This window comes from Amblyomma americanum, chromosome 1 (assembly GCF_052857255.1).
Source record: "Amblyomma americanum isolate KBUSLIRL-KWMA chromosome 1, ASM5285725v1, whole genome shotgun sequence".
Lineage (NCBI taxonomy): Eukaryota > Metazoa > Arthropoda > Arachnida > Ixodida > Ixodidae > Amblyomma > Amblyomma americanum.
This window is the reverse complement of record NC_135497.1, coordinates 250241910-250260152: the sequence shown is the minus strand read 5'-3', so window position 1 is coordinate 250260152 and position 18243 is coordinate 250241910. Positions and strand designations below refer to the sequence as shown.

Here is an 18243-nt window from a genome sequence, read left to right as displayed (position 1 = left end):
AAGAAGGTTCCTAGTGGCACATCAACAGGACCAGATGGTATCCCGATTATGTTGATAAAGAAGTTAGGACCAAAATCCAAGCAAACATTAATACAGGTAGTGAACAAAATGATAGTGGATGAGAAAGTCCCCGATGAATGGCGATTAAGTAGAATGAACATGATATATAAGGGAAAGGGGGACAAAGCAAACGTAAGTAACTATCGTCCCATAACAGTGATATCTGTGGTTTACAGGGTGATGATGCAGATTATAAAGGATAGACTGCAGGCTTGGGTGGAGAACGAGGGGGTGTTAGGGGAACTACAGAATGGGTTCCGGAAACAAAGGAGGTTGGAGGATAATCTATTTTCATTGATACAGTGTATAGAAATTGCGGAAAAGGAACATAGGCCCTTATGGCTAGCATTTCTGGATATTAGGGGAGCCTATGACAACGTTACTCAGGAGCATTTGTGGGACATACTGGGTACAATGGATGTAGAAAATGGAGTAATTAATCTTTTAAAAGATATATATAGAGGTAACAGAGTGCTCATGAAATGGGAAAAAAATGTATCAGGGCCTGTAGAGATACAGCGGGGGCTTAGACAAGGATGTCCTCTGTCCCCTTTGTTGTTCATGTTGTACCTGCAAGGGTTGGAGACCAAGCTAGAGGGGAGCGGACTAGGCTTCAACCTATCTTTTTTCAAGCAAGGGGAATTGATTAAACAGACATTACTGGGACTAATATACGTGGACGATATAGTGATAATGGCTGACAACAAGGAAGACCTGCAGAAGTTGTTAGACATATGCAGTACAGAGGGAGATAGATTAGGCTTCAAGTATAGTAAGGAAAAATCTGCAGTCATGATATTTAATGAAGAGGGCGGCGAGCATAGAATACAGGAGTTCGTGCTAAAAGTAGTGAATGAGTACAAGTATCTTGGGGTGTGGATAAATAACAGTGCTGAGTATCTGACAGAGCATGAAAAATATGTAATGAATAAAGCTAGTAGGAATGCAGCGGTCATGAAAAATAGGGCACTGTGGAATTACAATAGGTACGAGGTGGTAAGAGGGATCTGGAAAGGGGTGATGGTCCCTAGCCTGACCTTCGGTAATGCGGTCCTGTGTATGAGGCCAGATGTTCAAGCAAGGCTGGAAATTAAACAACGGGGAGTAGGGAGGTTAGCTTTGGGAGCACATGGCAATACACCAAATCAGGGGGTACAGGGTGATATGGGATGGGCGTCTTTCGAGAGCAGAGAGGCTAGCAGTAAGATAGCATTTGAGGAACGATTGAGAAAGATGGAGGCAAAGCAGTGGGCTAGGAAAGTTTTCAGATACCTGTATATAAAGAATGTTGACACGAAATGGAGAAAGCGAACTAGAAAATTGACAAGCAAATATCTGGACAGCAGTAAGGGGGCAAATCAGCAATTATCGGTTAAGAAAAAGGTTAAAGAAACAGAGAGAGCTCTGTGGAAAACAGGGATGCTGACGAAATCGGCACTGGGAACATACCGGACCTTTAAACAGGAAATTGTCAAAGAAAATATCTATGATAATTGTAGGGGAAGCTCTTTGTTGTTTGAGGCCAGGACTGGAGTTTTGCGGACTAAGACGTATAGAGTCAGGTACCAGGAGATAGACACTTTGTGCATTGCGTGCGGAGAGGAGGAGGAAACGGCTGAACACTTGATACTTTTCTGTAAAGGGCTTCACCCTACAGTGGAAAGCAGCGGGGCTGACTTACCCAAGGCATTGGGGTTTAGGGATAGTGAAGGGAAAGTGGATTTTAAGAGGTTAGAAGTAACCAAGCGAACGTTATCTGATTGGTGGCTAAAAGCAAGACAGGAGTAAAATTTCACAAGACATGGCTAGGTGGCTTGAGCCACCGCCCGATGCAAAGGGTTCAGCCGTATCCATCCATCCATACAGCCGTTGCTGCCGGACATGCCGCAGTCGCTGCAGTTGCATTGGTCGTGCGCGGTGTGGATTACAGCATTTTGGTCGCATCTAAGCTTTTTTTCTGTTGTTTTGTCCGTGCTGTTCCACGTGAGGGAAAACCACAGCGACTAATGATGGTAAAATCGAAGCATCGAGGCCGAGAAAAAGCATGTTTCGTGCCGCTCTGTCAGAGTGGCTACCGGTCGAATCTGGGCAAGGCTTCCATGTTCCGTGTGTCCTCGGACCCAACACGGCTTGCGGAGTGGGAACGGCTGATCAAAAGACAGGACCGCAAGTTGACTCCAGCGTGTGTAGTCTGCGAGAAACATTTTGAAGACTGCCACATCGAGAGACGGTGAACGGTGTCGTCAACGAGCTCGCTAGAGATAGACCACATGCATCTTATGCCCGATGTCATGCCAGCAGTATTCGACAACTATCCGAAATACCTTCTGCCTAAGAAGACATCGAAAGAAAAAGTGAGGAACCTGTGTGACCAACCTGCCGCTAAATGGCGAACGCGCAGTGCCGCTGCAGGCGTCAGCCATGGACCGTCAAGCACGTGCGCTCGACGATGTTTCCGACGAGCCGGCAGCAACAGAGGAGTCGAGTGAGAACTCATGCCCGCAGCAGCAGATGGGTTGTATTGCTGTTGAAGATCAGCATCCGTTGGACTCAATTTGTATCCGTGCAACCTGGACCAAAATATCTGAAGCTCGTACCTGCTGGCTCTGTAGCCTACGCACGTTATGGAGCGGAGAAAAACAACTTTGCCACTTTGTATATAGAAAGAATGGTATAACATTTGGAAGCTTGATGCCGGAACGCAGCCTTGTGGTCGTGTATTTTCTCGGCAAAGAACAAAGCAAGCACGCGCTTACAACAAGCTCTGTTTTTGATCTGTTTTTACTGTATTCCAGATTTGTAAATAAGAATCAATATGGTACAATCACCGTTTTATTTTGTTCTCTTACAAATGGAAGCGCAAGCTCATACACACCTGCATAAGTTGATGAAGCAAGCTGTGATTAGCAAATAAAACACATCAATAGTGAGACCCATTCCAACTGCTTGTGTTGATCGTCGCATGCGATCTTTGAAGACGGAACCCGTGGTGGAAAAGAGCGAGAGTGCCCTGCTTTTCTTTTACCTATATGCGACGCCATTCCGGCTTAGATGTTCTGCTCGCCATTGAGAATTAATAGGGGCCATGACTCGGTCTTTCACCTGGACAGAGCTAGCCGAGCGCGCACTCAGCATGAAGGTGTATACGATGTCCTTCACCCACGATCGCGATGCGTGGATCGCAATCGACTGGCCCCTAGTCGAATAAAATCTCGATCGGAAGTTTCCACGTAGCAACAATGAGTCCGGACCATACTTTATCGTTCAATCACAACAACGTAATGCGGCCAAAGCATAAACTTTCGTTGCTTATTTCAAGTTGGGTACCTCGCTGAACATTAGGCAGTCGATATGACTTCCGCGGTTCAACCACAAACGAATAAAAATTTAGCAAACTGGACCTGGTGGTACGTGTCAAACGCTTCGGCGAGCGCTGTTTCAGTCCAGGATTTTCTCCTGGTAATGCCAGGCCGGTAAGATTGTCTGCAGCCAGTAGTGTTTTTATGCAAAAAGTGCTCTCAAAGCGTTCAGAGACAGGCTTCCAAGTGAAAAGCGCACCGTACCTATGCAGTCTCGGCAGCGAACGCGGCGTGGTGGATGGATGGATGGATGGATGGATGGATGGATGGATGGATACGGCTGAACCCTTTACATCGGGCGGTGGCTCAAGCCACCTAGCCATGTCTTGTGAAATTTTACTCCTGTCTTGCTTTTAGCCACCAATCAGATAACATTCGCTTGGTTACTTCTAACCTCTTAAAATCCACTTTCCCTTCACTATCCCTAAACCCCAATGCCTTGGGTAAGTCAGCCCCGCTGCCTTCCACTGTAGGGTGAAGCCCTTTACAGAAAAGTATCAAGTGTTCAGCCGTTTCCTCCTCCTCTCCGCACGCAATGCACAAAGTGTCTATCTCCTGGTACCTGACTCTATACTTCTTAGTCCGCAAAACTCCAGTCCTGGCCTCAAACAACAAAGAACTTCCCCTACAATTATCATAGATATTTTCTTTGACAATTTCCTGTTTAAAGGTCCGGTATGTTTCTAGTGCCGATTTCGTCAGCATCCCTGTTTTCCACAAAGCTCTCTCTGTTCCTTTAACCTTTTTCTTAACCGATAATTGCTGATTTGCCCCCTTACTGCTGTCCAGATATTTGCTTGTCAATTTTCTAGTTCGCTTTCTCCATTTCGTGTCAACATTCTTTATATACAGGTATCTGAAAACTTTCCTAGCCCACCGCTTTTCCTCCATCCTTCTCAATCGTTCCTCAAATGCTATCTTACTGCTAGCCTCTCTGCTCTCGAAAGACGCCCATCCCATATCACCCTGTACCCCTGATTTGGTGTATTGCCATGTGCTCCCAAAGCTAACCTCCCTACTCCCCGTTGCCTAATTTCCAGCCTTGCTTGAACATCTGGCCTCATACACAGGACCGCATTCCCGAAGGTCAGGCTAGGGACCATCACCCCTTTCCAGATCCCTCTTACCACCTCATACCTATTGTAATTCCACAGTGCCCTATTTTTCATGACAGCTGCATTCCTACTAGCTTTATTCATTACATATTTTTCATGCTCTGTCAGATACTCAACACTGTTATTTATCCACACCCCAAGATACTTGTACTCATTCACTACCTTTAGCACGAACTCCTGTATTCTATGCTAGCCGCCCTCTTCATTAAATGTCATGACTGCAGATTTTTCCTTACTATACTTGAAGCCTAATCTATCTCCCTCTGTACTGCATATGTCTAACTTCTGCAGGTCTTCCTAGTTGTCAGCCATTATCACTATATCGTCCGCATATATTAGTCCCGGTAATGTCTGTTTAATCAATTCCCCTTCCTTGAAAAAAGATAGGTTGAAACCTAGTCCGCTCCCCTCTAGCTTGGCCTCCAAACCTTGCAGGTACAACATGAACAACAAAGGGGACAGAGGACATCCTTGTCTAAGCCCCCGCTGTATCTCTACAGGCCCTGATACATTTTTTTCCCATTTTATGAGCACTCTGTTACCTCTATATATATCTTTTAAAAGATTAATTACTCCATTTTCCACATCCAATGTGCCCAATATGTCCCACAAATGCTCCTGAGTAACGTTGTCATAGGCTCCCCTAATATCCAGAAATGCTAGCAATAAGGGCCTATGTTCCTTTTCCGCAATTTCTATACACTGTGTCAATGAAAATAGATTGTCCTCCAACCTCCTTTGTTTCCGGAACCCATTCTGTAGTTCCCCTAGCACCCCCTCGTTCTCCACCCAAGCCTGCAGTCTATCCTTTATAATTTGCATCACCACCCTGTAAACCACAGACGTCACTGTTATGGGGCGATAGTTACTTACGTCTGCTTTGTCCCCCTTTCCCTTATATATCATGTTCATTCTACTTAATCGCCATTCATCGGGGACTTTCTCATCCACTATCATTTTGTTCACTACCTGTATTAATGTTTGCTTGGATTTTGGTCCTAACTTCTTTATCAACATAATCGGGATACCATCTGGTCCTGTTGATGTGCCACTAGGAACCTTCTTCTCTGCCCTTTCCCACTCTCCTTGCTCAAGTGAAGCTATTGCTGTAACCGGTCTATCCTCCTTCGATAAATTATGTACCACGTGCTTTGCTGAAAAGCGACTGGCAGCGCCACCACGCGGTGGCCGCAGGAAGGCATCACCGCAGCGGGCCACGCGAGCGCGCGCCCTCGGCACACTAGCAAGTATATTCTAGGCACTATAGTAGTAAATTCCCATGCAGGGGGTCAGATATTGTAGGTGTTATCACTGTCACCGCTTTATTACTGTACAAGGATACTATGAGCATAACGTATACTTGTTTCAAATTTCTTGTTACCTCTCGCTGATCAGTTAGTTCTGTCAGTCTATATAGCTGTGTGCAAATTCCTGTAGAATCGGGATGGGGGTAAGTTTTGGTAAGGCCGCATTGCGTTCCTATTTGTTGTTTCCAACTCCACCCATTATCGCCTCGTCAATCGGTAGAACTGGGCCTGGTAGAGTATCCTAGGCTGAAGCACCGATTAGAGGTCTTGCCATCTCTGTTCGAGCTCCTAGACAAAATGCATTTGGTCAAGTTCAGGGAAGTCGCTGCTGCTTTTTTCATCCTATGGAGTCATTGTGTTCCTCTGCCAGATTTATGTATGTCTAGGTCAAGGACTGTCAACTCATCTACCTCTTGTAATGACTGTTTTCCAATCTGTAGCGTGACTCTTTTAGTTGCCAAGTGCTGTCTTCCATTCTTGTTTGCAACACGAATGTAGCTGGACTTTTGCGGTGACAGTTCCAGGCCTACGACATGGACGTACTCATCTAGTGTATTTAAGGCCTCTTGCAGATAAAAATTATGTGTCTCAAGCTGTTTATGAGTAGGCCAAATCGTGACATCGATCATCTGCGTAAATAATGAACTGCGTCTATGGTATTTCAGCTAATTTCCACGTCAATAGTATGACTGCGATATTAAGCAAAGGTGCTAAAACTGAACCTTGTGGCACGCCTCTATTTGAGGTGTAATTACCGATTTGTTGTCCGTTTGCCCTGTACAGAAAAGTTGGCTTTCCTGCATTGCATATTTATGCATATTTATGCATCAAATAGAGGGGCAGTTGGTGTATTTGACGAAAAAGTTAACTGGATTTCGGTGATAATACCACGCGCAGCGACGCCATTTTTATTTTCCTGGTAAAGCCAACTCAACAATCTTTCAAATGCGTATTCTTGACGTTCTATATATGTATAACGAAAAACATTGCCGATTACGAAAACTTATAAACAGGGCTCGCCTTTGATCTTGAGGGCTATCAATTTTGCAATATAACCTTGCCCCCTTATATCCAAAATAAAAAGTTTATTAGTTAATTCAAGTTCATTAATCTTTAATTATTGATCCATAAGAGGTAAATATTGTCCCCCTTGCTCTACAATCCAGCCCAACCAAACATACATCGACATATTTCTCACACTTTTAAAATAAAAATCTGTAAAGGTTAATAAAAATCACTGTATATCCTTTAGGACATCAATTCTCATAACCGATGCCTCCATCTTTAAATACGTTCCACAGCAAATCCCTATTTACGTTGTCACACGCCCCGCTTATGTCGGAAGGCAAAATACAGAGAATACAGCTCCTGAATGACTCAGCTATGTATTTAACAGCGTAGCCTCCCTGTAAACATTTTCCCGGCATCTTGAATCTGTTCCTGCTTTATTTGATTCCTTTTGCCTAGACAGCATATACGGTTCCAGAATTTTCTTGGCCCACTTTTAGTTGCATTGCGAACTTCAGCCATCCGATCATTGGGCTGCTTGATTTTGCCTTTTTTTCTTTCTGAGAAAGCTGTGCCTATTTGCCTCAATATGTATTCTCTCGAAGTCTACCGTCGCTGTTCGATATTTAATTTCCTTATTCCATCAGTTTCGTGGCTTCCTCTTTCCTTTCAAGAGGTTTGCCACTTTTACTTGTTTCATTGTCGTATTGATGTCGTTCCGACTGATTATAATCTCACTTTTGCGTGGCGCACTTCTCTATTGCGTTCTCAACGCCTAGTGTCATTTTTTCGTCGTTTAAATTTGCATTCCTTTTTTTTTTGTTTCCTGCATTTCTCTTGATCAGGGCTCCCATCTGCAGACTAATGTGTTTATAATCACTTCCCAAACTATACTTCCCCTCTTCGATCGTCTATTTACATTTTTCGCAAGATGATGCGTCTCTGGGGAATGAAAATAAATGCACATGGTGACGCAGGCGCGATCCACCGGTTCCACAAGCGCCAGCAAAGTGCAAGTGTGTTCTTGATATGTGCTGCCATCTGTCGCTAACATTAACTGCGCATGCGCAGTAGAAGCTGGCGGTTTGTTTTAACCAGTGGAGCTCGAGGAGGAGAGGCGTGCATTCGCAGAGCGGCCATGTGAGAAAAGGGGGTTGCAATTTTGGGTTTTTGTGGCTTATTCAAGCTCACTTCTCAGAAAAAATGACATATTTGCAATCTTAGGCGCTCATCTGAGTATTTCCCTGTAAGTACTGTCCCTGGTGGAGTGCTCTGTATTATATAAAAGTTTTTTTAACATTTAGATAATTTTATTGTAAAAACTGAGAGACACGTAGGTGCAGTCTGTAGAGCTGGATTGTACAGCAAGGCGGACATTATGTATAGTCTTGGTCAAAAGTCTTAAGGCCCCAGCGTTCGGCAGCAGTGAAATGAATCTTCCTAAAATGCTCCGTGTAGTGGATCATTCAAAACACAAGTCAAGCAGGAAGCTTCTCTACCACAAGAAGAAACATTCTGCTAGCTTTTCAAAGTCATTCGGTCTTTAATAGTACCATAATGGCTCAGTTGTGCGGTTGAAGCAAAAAGCCTTTGGCCTTAAGACTTTTTACCAAGACTGTACATCATAGGGATCAATACTTAGACGAATAATGAGCTTAAATTAACTATTTTTTTTATTTTCAATTTTAGAGGCCAAGGTTATATTGCGAAATTGATGGCCGTCAAAGTTGAAGATGAGCACTCTTTTTAAATTTTCTTTATTGGCAATGTGGTTCGATATATCGAATGTCAAAACTACATATTTGAGAGTTTGTTGAGCTTGTTTTCCTGCATTACTTAATTATAAAATGACATCTCTGCGCGTGGTATCATCGCCGAAATCGTTACCTTCTTCAACATCAAATAAACCAACTGCACCTGTATTTGATGCATAAGAAGTGCGAGAGACGCCATTTTATAAATATGAAACGCGGGAAAGCCAACTAAAAGAGCTTCCAAATGTGTATTTTCGATGTTCGATATTTAGAACCACATTGCCGAACAAGAAAATTTAAAAGCACTGCTCACCTTTGATGTCGACGACCCTCAATTTCTCAATATATAACCTTGCCCATAAAATCAAAAATTAAAAAAAAATATTCGTTTAGTTAATCGTTTAAATATTCATCCATGTGAAGTACACACTGCAGTGTCCGCCTTACAGTACATTCCAGCTCAACAGACCGCACCGGCGTATCTCTCACAGTTAAAAATTAAAATCTGCAAAGGTTAAAAATACCACCCTGTGTGCAGGGTGTTCAAAATTAAGCTTTACAGATTTCTTAAAATTAGACGCTGAGAGGCACGTTAAATCCACCTCTGGACATGTTATGCTGCCTGGGGGGGACACAAAGTGAGATAAAAATTATAGCCATCAGTCATCTAATTAATTAAAATCAATGAACTTTTCAGCGACTGCAGTAAGCAGGCATGCTTATATTGGAAACTAAAAGGCAATTGTATTACTATGGCGGTGACAACCGGCGCCAAACACTTCCCGGCGAGATGCAGCGATTCGTCTGCCAATGGCGTATAGCGGCTGGTGAAACTAATTCTACTTACCCTTCACTTCCGGCTATAAATGAAGGAAATGCTGCGTCAGACTATAGGGAGGAGTTTAGCATCGACTTCCACCGCATTGCATGTGTAATTACGAGAAATCTGTCGAAACTTTGGCGGGCGAATATCTCGAAAGCCGCATGCTCTAGAATTCTGCCAAACGATTAGTCTAGAAATCCGACCGCCACTATTTCCATTGCAAACATTCATGCCAACCGCAGTGGCTAAAAGTTCATGATATATTTTAGATAATTAGGTGCTTGACAGTGATGGTACAGTGGTGAAAAGCACAAACCATTTTTTGTCTAATTTGAAGAAATCTGTTAAGCATAATTTTGAACGCTGTGTGTGCGTGCATGCATGTGTGGTAGCAGTTCGCAGTTTGCGCTGGTCAATGAACCACAGAAGACTATGAAAGGGTCACAGCCTAAGAGTTGGTAAACCATAATTTTTAAAATTAGGCTTTTTAGGTGAATAAAGTCATAGTTATCTGGCTGACTAATTTCTGATAATTACACCTGGTTGCAATCAGAGATTTTTAACCGGTCGTTTGTAATACCCATATCAGTTTCTCTAATTTAGAAAACTCAATTACCCTCGGCGCTATGGCCCAACAACTTTTGGCAAGATCGTTCCAAAATTACATTCGCTTTCGAAAGGTATGCAGGCAAAGTCACCCCTCCAATACATGTAACTAGTCGAAATAGCCAAATTTTGTCGAGCCACAGCACCAAGGGCAATCGCATTTTCAAAATTCTAAAAACTGTTTTGGCTCTTACTAACGGCCGACTACAAACCTATAATTGCAACTAGGCGCCAAACTGTAATAAAGTTAATTATCAAAAATTAGTTAAGCAGCTAACTAGTTAACATTATTGACCTGTTTTCTGATGTCCACCAACGCAGGTATTATTGTGTCATAGGAGTCGCATTCATAGCACAAAAAGCCTATTTAAAAAAATTCTGGGGTTCACCTTCACTAACACCTGGTATATACAAAAACACACACACTCTTTAAACAGATTGTTTCTTTTGCAAGTTTAGTACAATGAGACAAAATAACCATTTGTACTGGGTGACAGGAAGTGCTGCTGCTTCAGATAAATTGTCGCATTAAGTGTGTTTGGTAGCGTTTTTTTTTCATGCTTGGCTGAGAATAAATGGAAAACCTTGTCAACCAACCCGCTAGACATTCCAGATTGTGTGTGTGTGTGTTAAAAAACAGCCACTGTGTGCTCCCTAGCCTGGCACACGGACAAAGCAGCACAGCCAGGCATGCATCTCTGAGGTGCACACTGGAAATTCACGGGCATGACAGCTCAAATTTTCTTCCTACCACTGACACATGCTCAGCAATGAGCCAAATTATTTGTTTATTGCCTTCACAATAAATAACTCGATCGTAATATGTGAACATGCAGGAATGTCGCCGCACATGAAAAAAATGTGATTGCACAATACAAGGGCTTGCAAAATGATCATAACCATACTGCACTCATTCTTGACATAAACTACACCAATGCACATGATAATGTAATTAATAGACTCTGACAAAGGCTTCAGCCTATAAAGTCACATGTAAACTTCATAAAAGTGAGTTTTTAACAAATCCTATGCAATACAACTTGCACATTATTGTGACAAAGCAAGTTTCAAATGTGAGAAATAAAGCACAAAACTGCTTGAAATGCAGATGAGATGTTTTCAGGGTAAAAAAAAAAAAATCCATGCAGTAGTACACAAGCACCCCAGCTGTCGACATAGCATGTCAGCAGTTAAAGCTTCTCTGAGACTAATGCACACAGCTGCAAGGACAGTCAGGGCATCAGTCAGTATTTTGTTACACTGGAAAGACACAGTTGCAAAGTTTCAGAGTGAGACTGCATGGCAGCTTTAGTTTTACAGTTATGAACACTGCAGTCAAACATAATAAAAACAGGTGAGATCCCTAAATTGCTGCTATCAGATGTGCTTGTCGATATGACCACAAGGGTGTTAATGCCGGGCACTTGCACCTTATTTGTCAGAAAGTGCACAGCAAGGTAATAACATTGAGCATGTGGTAGTAAAAGCTATTTAGTTTCAAAACACTACAAAGACATGGCAAAAGTAATACAAAAAGAGTACAACAAGCAGTCATCACATGCAGCAAAAGTGAAGCCGAAGTTCAATGAAAAAATTATTTTGGCGCTGCTGCAAAGCCATCATTAGCACACACAGGCAGTATAAAACATAGTTACATCATTATCAAATTAAGAAGCATTGCATGGAAGTGTTGCTTATGAGACCACAGATGCCATGTGCATGCACTTGTGTCTTCAGACATACGAGAATGAGATCCTGCAGTCACGCCTGTTGATAAAGACTCTGACAGGGGAGGATCCACAAGGGAGGAGAGCTGCAGGTGCGATTTCTATATCCTAGTGCAGCTGACAGATGGTACATGAGGCTGCTGCAATAATGCCACTGCAACCCCCCCCCCCCCCCCCCCCCCCCTTCCCATGCTTTAATGCTCTACAACAAGCCTGGTTCCTCCCATGTTGCCAGAGACCGCCACCACAACTAGGAGTCAATCACTGCAACTTGAAACAAATATACTATGAAACAGTATTTTAATTCACGTACATAAGGGTTAAATAGTGGCAACTTCACAGCAAAAGGCATTGAATGCAAAGTGAAAGAACAGACACAGATGACTCAAAAAAAAAAAAAGACTTGCACACAAATATTCCAACATGGAAAATGTAGAAATAACATGCACCAAACTTTCACTTACATATTAAGCTCTACACTGTTAAGAACACTTCGGGGAAAATATAAAAGCTGCTGCTAGGCATAAGTGAAGGCAATGAAGGACATGCCAAAAATGCTGCATTTTATTCTTTTGCATTGTTGTGGTTCTCAAGAGATGATGAAAAATTTCACAAGAGTGAAGTGTTAGCCTATGTATCTTGCATGGAGTGAGGCAAAAGCTGGGCAGAAAGTGGTCATGCAGTGCTATCAACATATCGCAGCTCATAATGGCCACAACCCTCATGTCGAAAGACAGCCGAGACAAGGCCAATGCATTCACCGATCCGGACAGCCACACCTGGCAGCCGACTGCAGAACTCAGCTATGCCCTGGTCAGAGATTCCCTGGTCCATTTCCAGCATGACTACTTTCAGCTCCGGTGCCACCCTAGCCAGGTGCAACAGACCCACATCTGTCACCTGAGTCTGGACCAAACAGATGGACTGCAACTTGGCCATCCCACCGAAGTTGCCCATTGATGCTAGTGAACTATCCTTTGTTGCCGTGCAGCCCACATATAGGTGTTCCAACAGAGAGCAGTGGGAAGCCACGGTCTCCAATGCATTCTCAGCAATGTAAGTCCCCTCCACATCAAGCAGGGTTAGCTTAGACAGTTTGCGCAGCATGTCCTGAAAATATCCTGTACTGTCTAAAAAAGGGCAGCCCTCAAGGTACAGTTGTGTAAGGCTTGGCAGCCAAGGCCAAGGCTTTGCTTCAGCATCAGCCACAAAAAAGCAGCGGCCCAAATCGAGCACCTGGAGTCGCGACAGGCTCTGTCCCTGCCGGCTTGCCTTGAAGAATGACGACCGACCCACAATAGAGCCACGCAAAGACAGATGCTCCAGGGTATCAGGGAAGTCGGCCAAGCGCACGCATTTGTCACGTGATGATGAGCGGAAGCTGAAATTGTGGATGCGCAACCGGCGGAGGCGCGGGCAGCGGCTCTGAATGCGTCTCAGGGCACGCGGCGACACACTACAGGCCCACAGGCAATGGTGATCGCCGAACACACGAAGCTCCTCGACAGCAGGAGGCATTGCACGCATCTGGAGCAGCAGTTTGAGTTGCTTGGGAGTCAGCTGCACGTGAGACAGGTCCACACGTCGGTGCAGGGTGCGGTCACGTGACAGCGCGTACCATTTGCGGCAGACCCTGCACAGATTAAAGGCACTGAGCACTGGTAGTGTAAGCATAGTGGTACGACGGCCAAATGTCTAGCTGTTCGCCGGTAAAAATCAGAACACAATATATTAACTGATGCCGTACCAGTGCTCTCACTCGCGCTTTTATGACAATTAAATGTCATCACGATAACGTGGATCCCGCAATGACAAGTATTACGCTCAAGCAATGACAAGGCTCCACGTTATTAAAAGAGAGCAGATACGGTGCACACTCGGCGCAAAACACAACGCAGCAGCACACAGGAAACTTAGGAATGTTTGACCCAAGAAGCAAAGCTTCGGAAACGAACACACAGCAAAAAACAATGATGCTGTATTCAAGATTTTGCAGATACTTACAGGCCGATAACACACAACTCCAAGAAATCAAGATAGTTGAAGATGTTGAGCAGAACATAGTCTGGAAGATGATCGATTGTCGTGGTGAATCTTCTCTTGGAAAAACGCAAAGTGCTGAAGTGGGTCAGTGCAATCTCTTTCAGGGAATCACCGCTGCCAACAAAAACGTTTCCCATTTCTTGTCAGGCTGCACGTTCCAACTGCTCTACACTAAACATTGTGAACCAATCCTGAGGTTTCTCACTTGTGCAAAATGACTGCATTCTCTAGCCGAGCGACGACATGTCGTGCGGTACGTCGCACCGTTACGGCTGCCATGTTTGTTTTCGATTGATTGCTTGGCGCCAGCATGGGCGCCAGGCGCCAGCAACCAGCAACACGCCCAGAAGAGAGCACGTGACTTGCCAAACGCAAAGGTTTCGGTTTCGAATCAATAATTCTTGTTTAAATTCTTTAATGACATTAGTCTCAAAATAATTTCTAACCAGCACGTTCTGAGAAGACTAAAAAAAGCCCCTAGCTAACGTTCAATTACATACGCACGTTTCCGTGAGGTTAAAAGAAAGAACTCTCAACATCGGCTTGCCCCAGTAATCAGCTCTAAGCCGTTTAGTCTCACGCCCAATCCAAAAGTTGGGAATTGAAATGTCTTAACGAGGTGAAATAGATAATATCCCACTCATGTAAACGCACAGTGGTTGAGCCCGGATGACCCCCGGAGGACGCGGGGGTGGATACAACGTTCTCAGTGGTTTCAGTTTCGCAGTTCGGCTCGGGAGGTTGATAAAGTTGCGGTCGCGAGAACTAGCGGCGCTGCAGTCGAGCGTTTCTACATCATCTGCTGTCACGGGAATTTCGCTCGCTGCCGTTACGACAGGCTAGTCGGATTTTCAAGCTGGTTTTTGCGTGCAAGGTGCTCGTAGTGACCGTGAAAACCTCTTTGTGGTGAAATCTATACACGTGCTGACTTGAAGCGAGCGTTACACATGTCATCCTGCTTTGCGCCCGGATGCACAAGTGGCAACAGAAACGACGCCACCGATAATCATTTTTCACACTGCCTCACGATGGCAGCCACTTTAATAGGTGGGAGCAGATACTGCGTCGCAGCACGGTGTAAGAATACCATACTGTGGTCGCAGTAACAGCTGTCTGGCACGTCTAACGTATGTGCGCGTCATTTTGAGAATGACGATATTATCAATGACTGCGAGCACGTTGTAAACGGGCAATTGGTGCGAATTCCTCGTGGGAACTCCGCGCGGCATGGTGGCGTCCCTGGAATCTTTTCCTCTCTTTCGAAGCGAATCTAAAAACGAATAAACGTACAATGCAGCCGAAATTCGCCCAGAAATGTGTGCTTTCATGCAGGCTTATAAATAGGGACTTCCGTGTTTATGCGCCGGATTTAAAAAAATTCCTCTGTGCAAAATACTCGCCTAATTGAGAGCAAAACGCGAAAACAAGGTAGAATATTATTTTATAAGTTGTTTCAGATTGAAATGAACATCGGTACTTGCCTGTATTTGGTGGAAGTGGCGAGAAACTGCTTTCGGCTACGCGAGTACAGTATTTGCAGACGCGAGACAAGCGGTCTTACAGGCTGCGCCATCTGCGAGATGAACATGCAGTTCACAAGCGACGACTTATCAGTTATTAGTGTGTGCTGTTGGTATCACATTTTCACTGCGGCATTTAGTATCAGAAACAGTGATGTTCCTTGTGATCTTAAATCCGGCGGGCAGACGAACCTCATCTTCGAAGAGAGCGCGCTTCTCGCATCAAACGATCCGAGACGTCGTTTGCCTCGCCGTCCGGCTGATGGCGCAGCCTGTGAGATCGGCTGCTTGGCTCGAGTCTGCAAGAACAGCACTCGTAGCCGAAAACAGTTTCTCGCCAATTCCACCAAATACAGGCAAGTGCCGATGTTTATTTAGATCTCAAACAACTTAGGCAATCATATGCTACCTTGTGAGCGCTGTTTTCTCTCTATTAGGCCAGAATTTTGCACACAGGAATTTTTTTTAAAATTCCGGCACATAAAAACGGAAGACCCTGTACATCCGAGCATCGGCAGAACGTACATACGTAGCTATAATACCCCTGTCACAATGCATTCATCGAAGGCCTTTCCATCCAGCAAAGGCACCTTTTTTTCACCAAAGAAGCGAAAGCTCAAAAGCTCAAAGTGAGTGTTTTAATTCTGTCCATTCGTTTTGCTCAGACAATTTTTTTATTCTAATTGCTTCCTTGAAAGAGCTCCAACAGCGGCTCTCATCAGCAGCAACAGGTTTTGTGTATTGCCTTGGCCAGGGGCACTTGGTGTTGCTCAACACTTAAAATCTGGGCATAAAATTTAAACACCCGTACAAAAAGCAAAGCCAGACACACATTTCGTATTTTTAAAAGATGTTTTCAAACATTGGTTGCTGCATTTTTTTTCATTGCTTTTACTTTTTGACGTTGGATGGCACTGCCATCTCAAGTTCTCGAAGGCCGCGCGTTTGGGCTCCAATGGTCTCGGACGGGCGCCTTCGCCTCCAAGGCCCTTAGCGGCAAAGGCGAAATATTTGTGCCGTTTAGCTGCACTGCTTACGCCTTTGGATATAGGGACCCGATTTTCAAAGGCCGTTGCAGTGCCCGTATGACAGGGGTATAAGTCTTCTTCAAGCGAGCCGTTCGTATGCACCCTTTCGAATGAGTTGATGCCGCTTTACTGCTCTGCGGAGACCAGTCTTACGTCTGCACTGACGCTTGGTGACCTGGAGAGTGTGACGCTGCCCTTCACGCAGCGCTGGATTAGGGGGGGGGGGGGGGGGGGGGGTGGGTGGGGGGTGTAAGGGGGCTGCAGCCCAGGGCCTCACCTGGGACAGTAGGAGAAGGAGGCCCATTTATTCTAACCTGCTTAGTATATGGAACCATGGGCAACGGAACTTCGAGCGACATGTATGAAGTGAGAAAACCAGAACGAGCAGACGGGGCCCCCGCCTAATGTAACAGCATGCGTTTATAGCCTGATCATTTCGGGAGAGCTTGTCGAGCTGCAAAAACAGGAATCCCCCGCCAAGCCAGCGGGGCCCTCTTTCTTACGAAGCGAGGTGCGTTTGCTTGGGAGAGTTTTCATGGTTTCCTGTCAGTCCGTCTGTCCAGTGCTGTCTGGAGAGGAGGGTCAAGGTGGAAACACCTAAAAATGTAATGTGGGATGAGGACCTAAATCTCCCTTGCCCCTCGTCACCACCACGCCACCCTCCACCTCTCAAATAGTTCCGCCGCTGTCCTTCACATAGAAAGGATGTGCTGCAGTACCCAACAGTGCCTCCCATTCGACATTAATTAATTAACCGTGATGGTAATTTGCGCGGGGGAGGATCAGTTCGATAGCGGATGATGATGAGTCTGATGGCAGAGTCTAGGCAGGAAAGGAAAGAAGACGTCACACGTGCGTTTGTCTGCGTGCCTTGGGGCATGGAATGTTCACTGCTCGGGCTAGGGTTGTGGAAGAGTGAAGGGGGAAGTTGGAGAGCTGGACACAAAGGCCTGTCTGCAGGGGCCATTCCTGCGTAGTGGCTGCGCTCCCTCGCGCGCGCTCGAGGGAAAAAGTAGGTCAGACTGGCCGCCGAACTTTCCAGAAAGAAGTAGAAAAAGATGACTCAGAGGCGACGGAGGGCGACATGTATTACTAAGGAGAAGAAGAAGAAGACGGAGGGCGCGTAACTTCGCCTGCGCTAGGAGTCGCCCTCTCCCCTTCGTTCTCGCGCTCGGCATCGACGGCGCGAAAGAAAAATCGAGAACCTCCCAGAACAGACGATTCGTCCAAGCCAATAGGAAGACGAGACCGGAACGGGAGAAGAAGTGAGTTTGTACGGAGAAGGAGGGAATTTGCACAAGGAACTCTATGCGTATGTGAACGCCTGCTTTGGCGCTAGTAACAGACAAAAAGTATGGTGGGGCAGCCAGAAAAAGAATGTAAACCAATATTCCCCTTACAGACGCGAGGCGCGTCTATGAAAGGAAGTTGATCGCGGGCTGCGATTCAGCCCCGAGCCGCCGGTTAAGCTTGCATAAGCCCGCCCGCCGAGGAGCTTCCGGGGGACGCACCACTCTCGGCCAGCCACGGACCATCCAGACAGCGTGCGCCAGTCATCGGGACGGCCACCGTTGGACACCTGCGGTCGCGTCGGACTGACGAAGTGCCCGGTGCGGTGAACAATTAGCATCCATTCATGATAAAATGCTCGCTCGGAAGCATCAAAATGGTGCGTCTAAACGAAAGGCGAAGTTAGAAAGAGAAGAGCGTGAAAAGAAGCTACCGAAGATGACAAAGTACCTACTGAATGCAGCTTCCGCGGAGCAGTATGATCGCTCTACCCAGAGTCCGTGTCAAACTCCCAATAGTACCGACTGTGCTTCTGTGGAGGACTTGCCAACTCCATCACCACGGTTTCCTGGCAAGAAGCAAGGTTTGACTCATCTTGGTTGT

General features: G+C 45.3%; 1 protein-coding gene across 1 annotated transcript; it reads right to left on the bottom strand.

The window, feature by feature from the left end:
- Positions 1 to 10803: 10803 nt before the first annotated feature.
- On the bottom strand, positions 10804 to 14091 carry LOC144114911 (F-box/LRR-repeat protein 12-like). Its single transcript, XM_077648934.1, has 2 exons — positions 13764 to 14091; positions 10804 to 13392 (listed from the first exon to the last, which is right to left on the bottom strand). The coding sequence occupies exons 1-2, from the start codon at positions 13937 to 13939 to the stop codon at positions 12435 to 12437; spliced, it is 1134 nt and encodes a 377-aa protein (XP_077505060.1). The 5' UTR covers positions 13940 to 14091; the 3' UTR covers positions 10804 to 12434.
- Positions 14092 to 18243: the final 4152 nt, after the last annotated feature.

Coding starts and splice junctions, on each gene's coding strand:
- LOC144114911 (XM_077648934.1), bottom strand. CDS start 13,939: ATGGGAAACGTTTTTGTTGGCAGCGGTGATTCCCTGAAAGAGATTGCA. Junction 13,393..13,763: donor GAGTTGTGTGTTATCGGCCT/GTAAGTATCTGC, acceptor TAATCTGTGCAG/GGTCTGCCGCAAATGGTACG.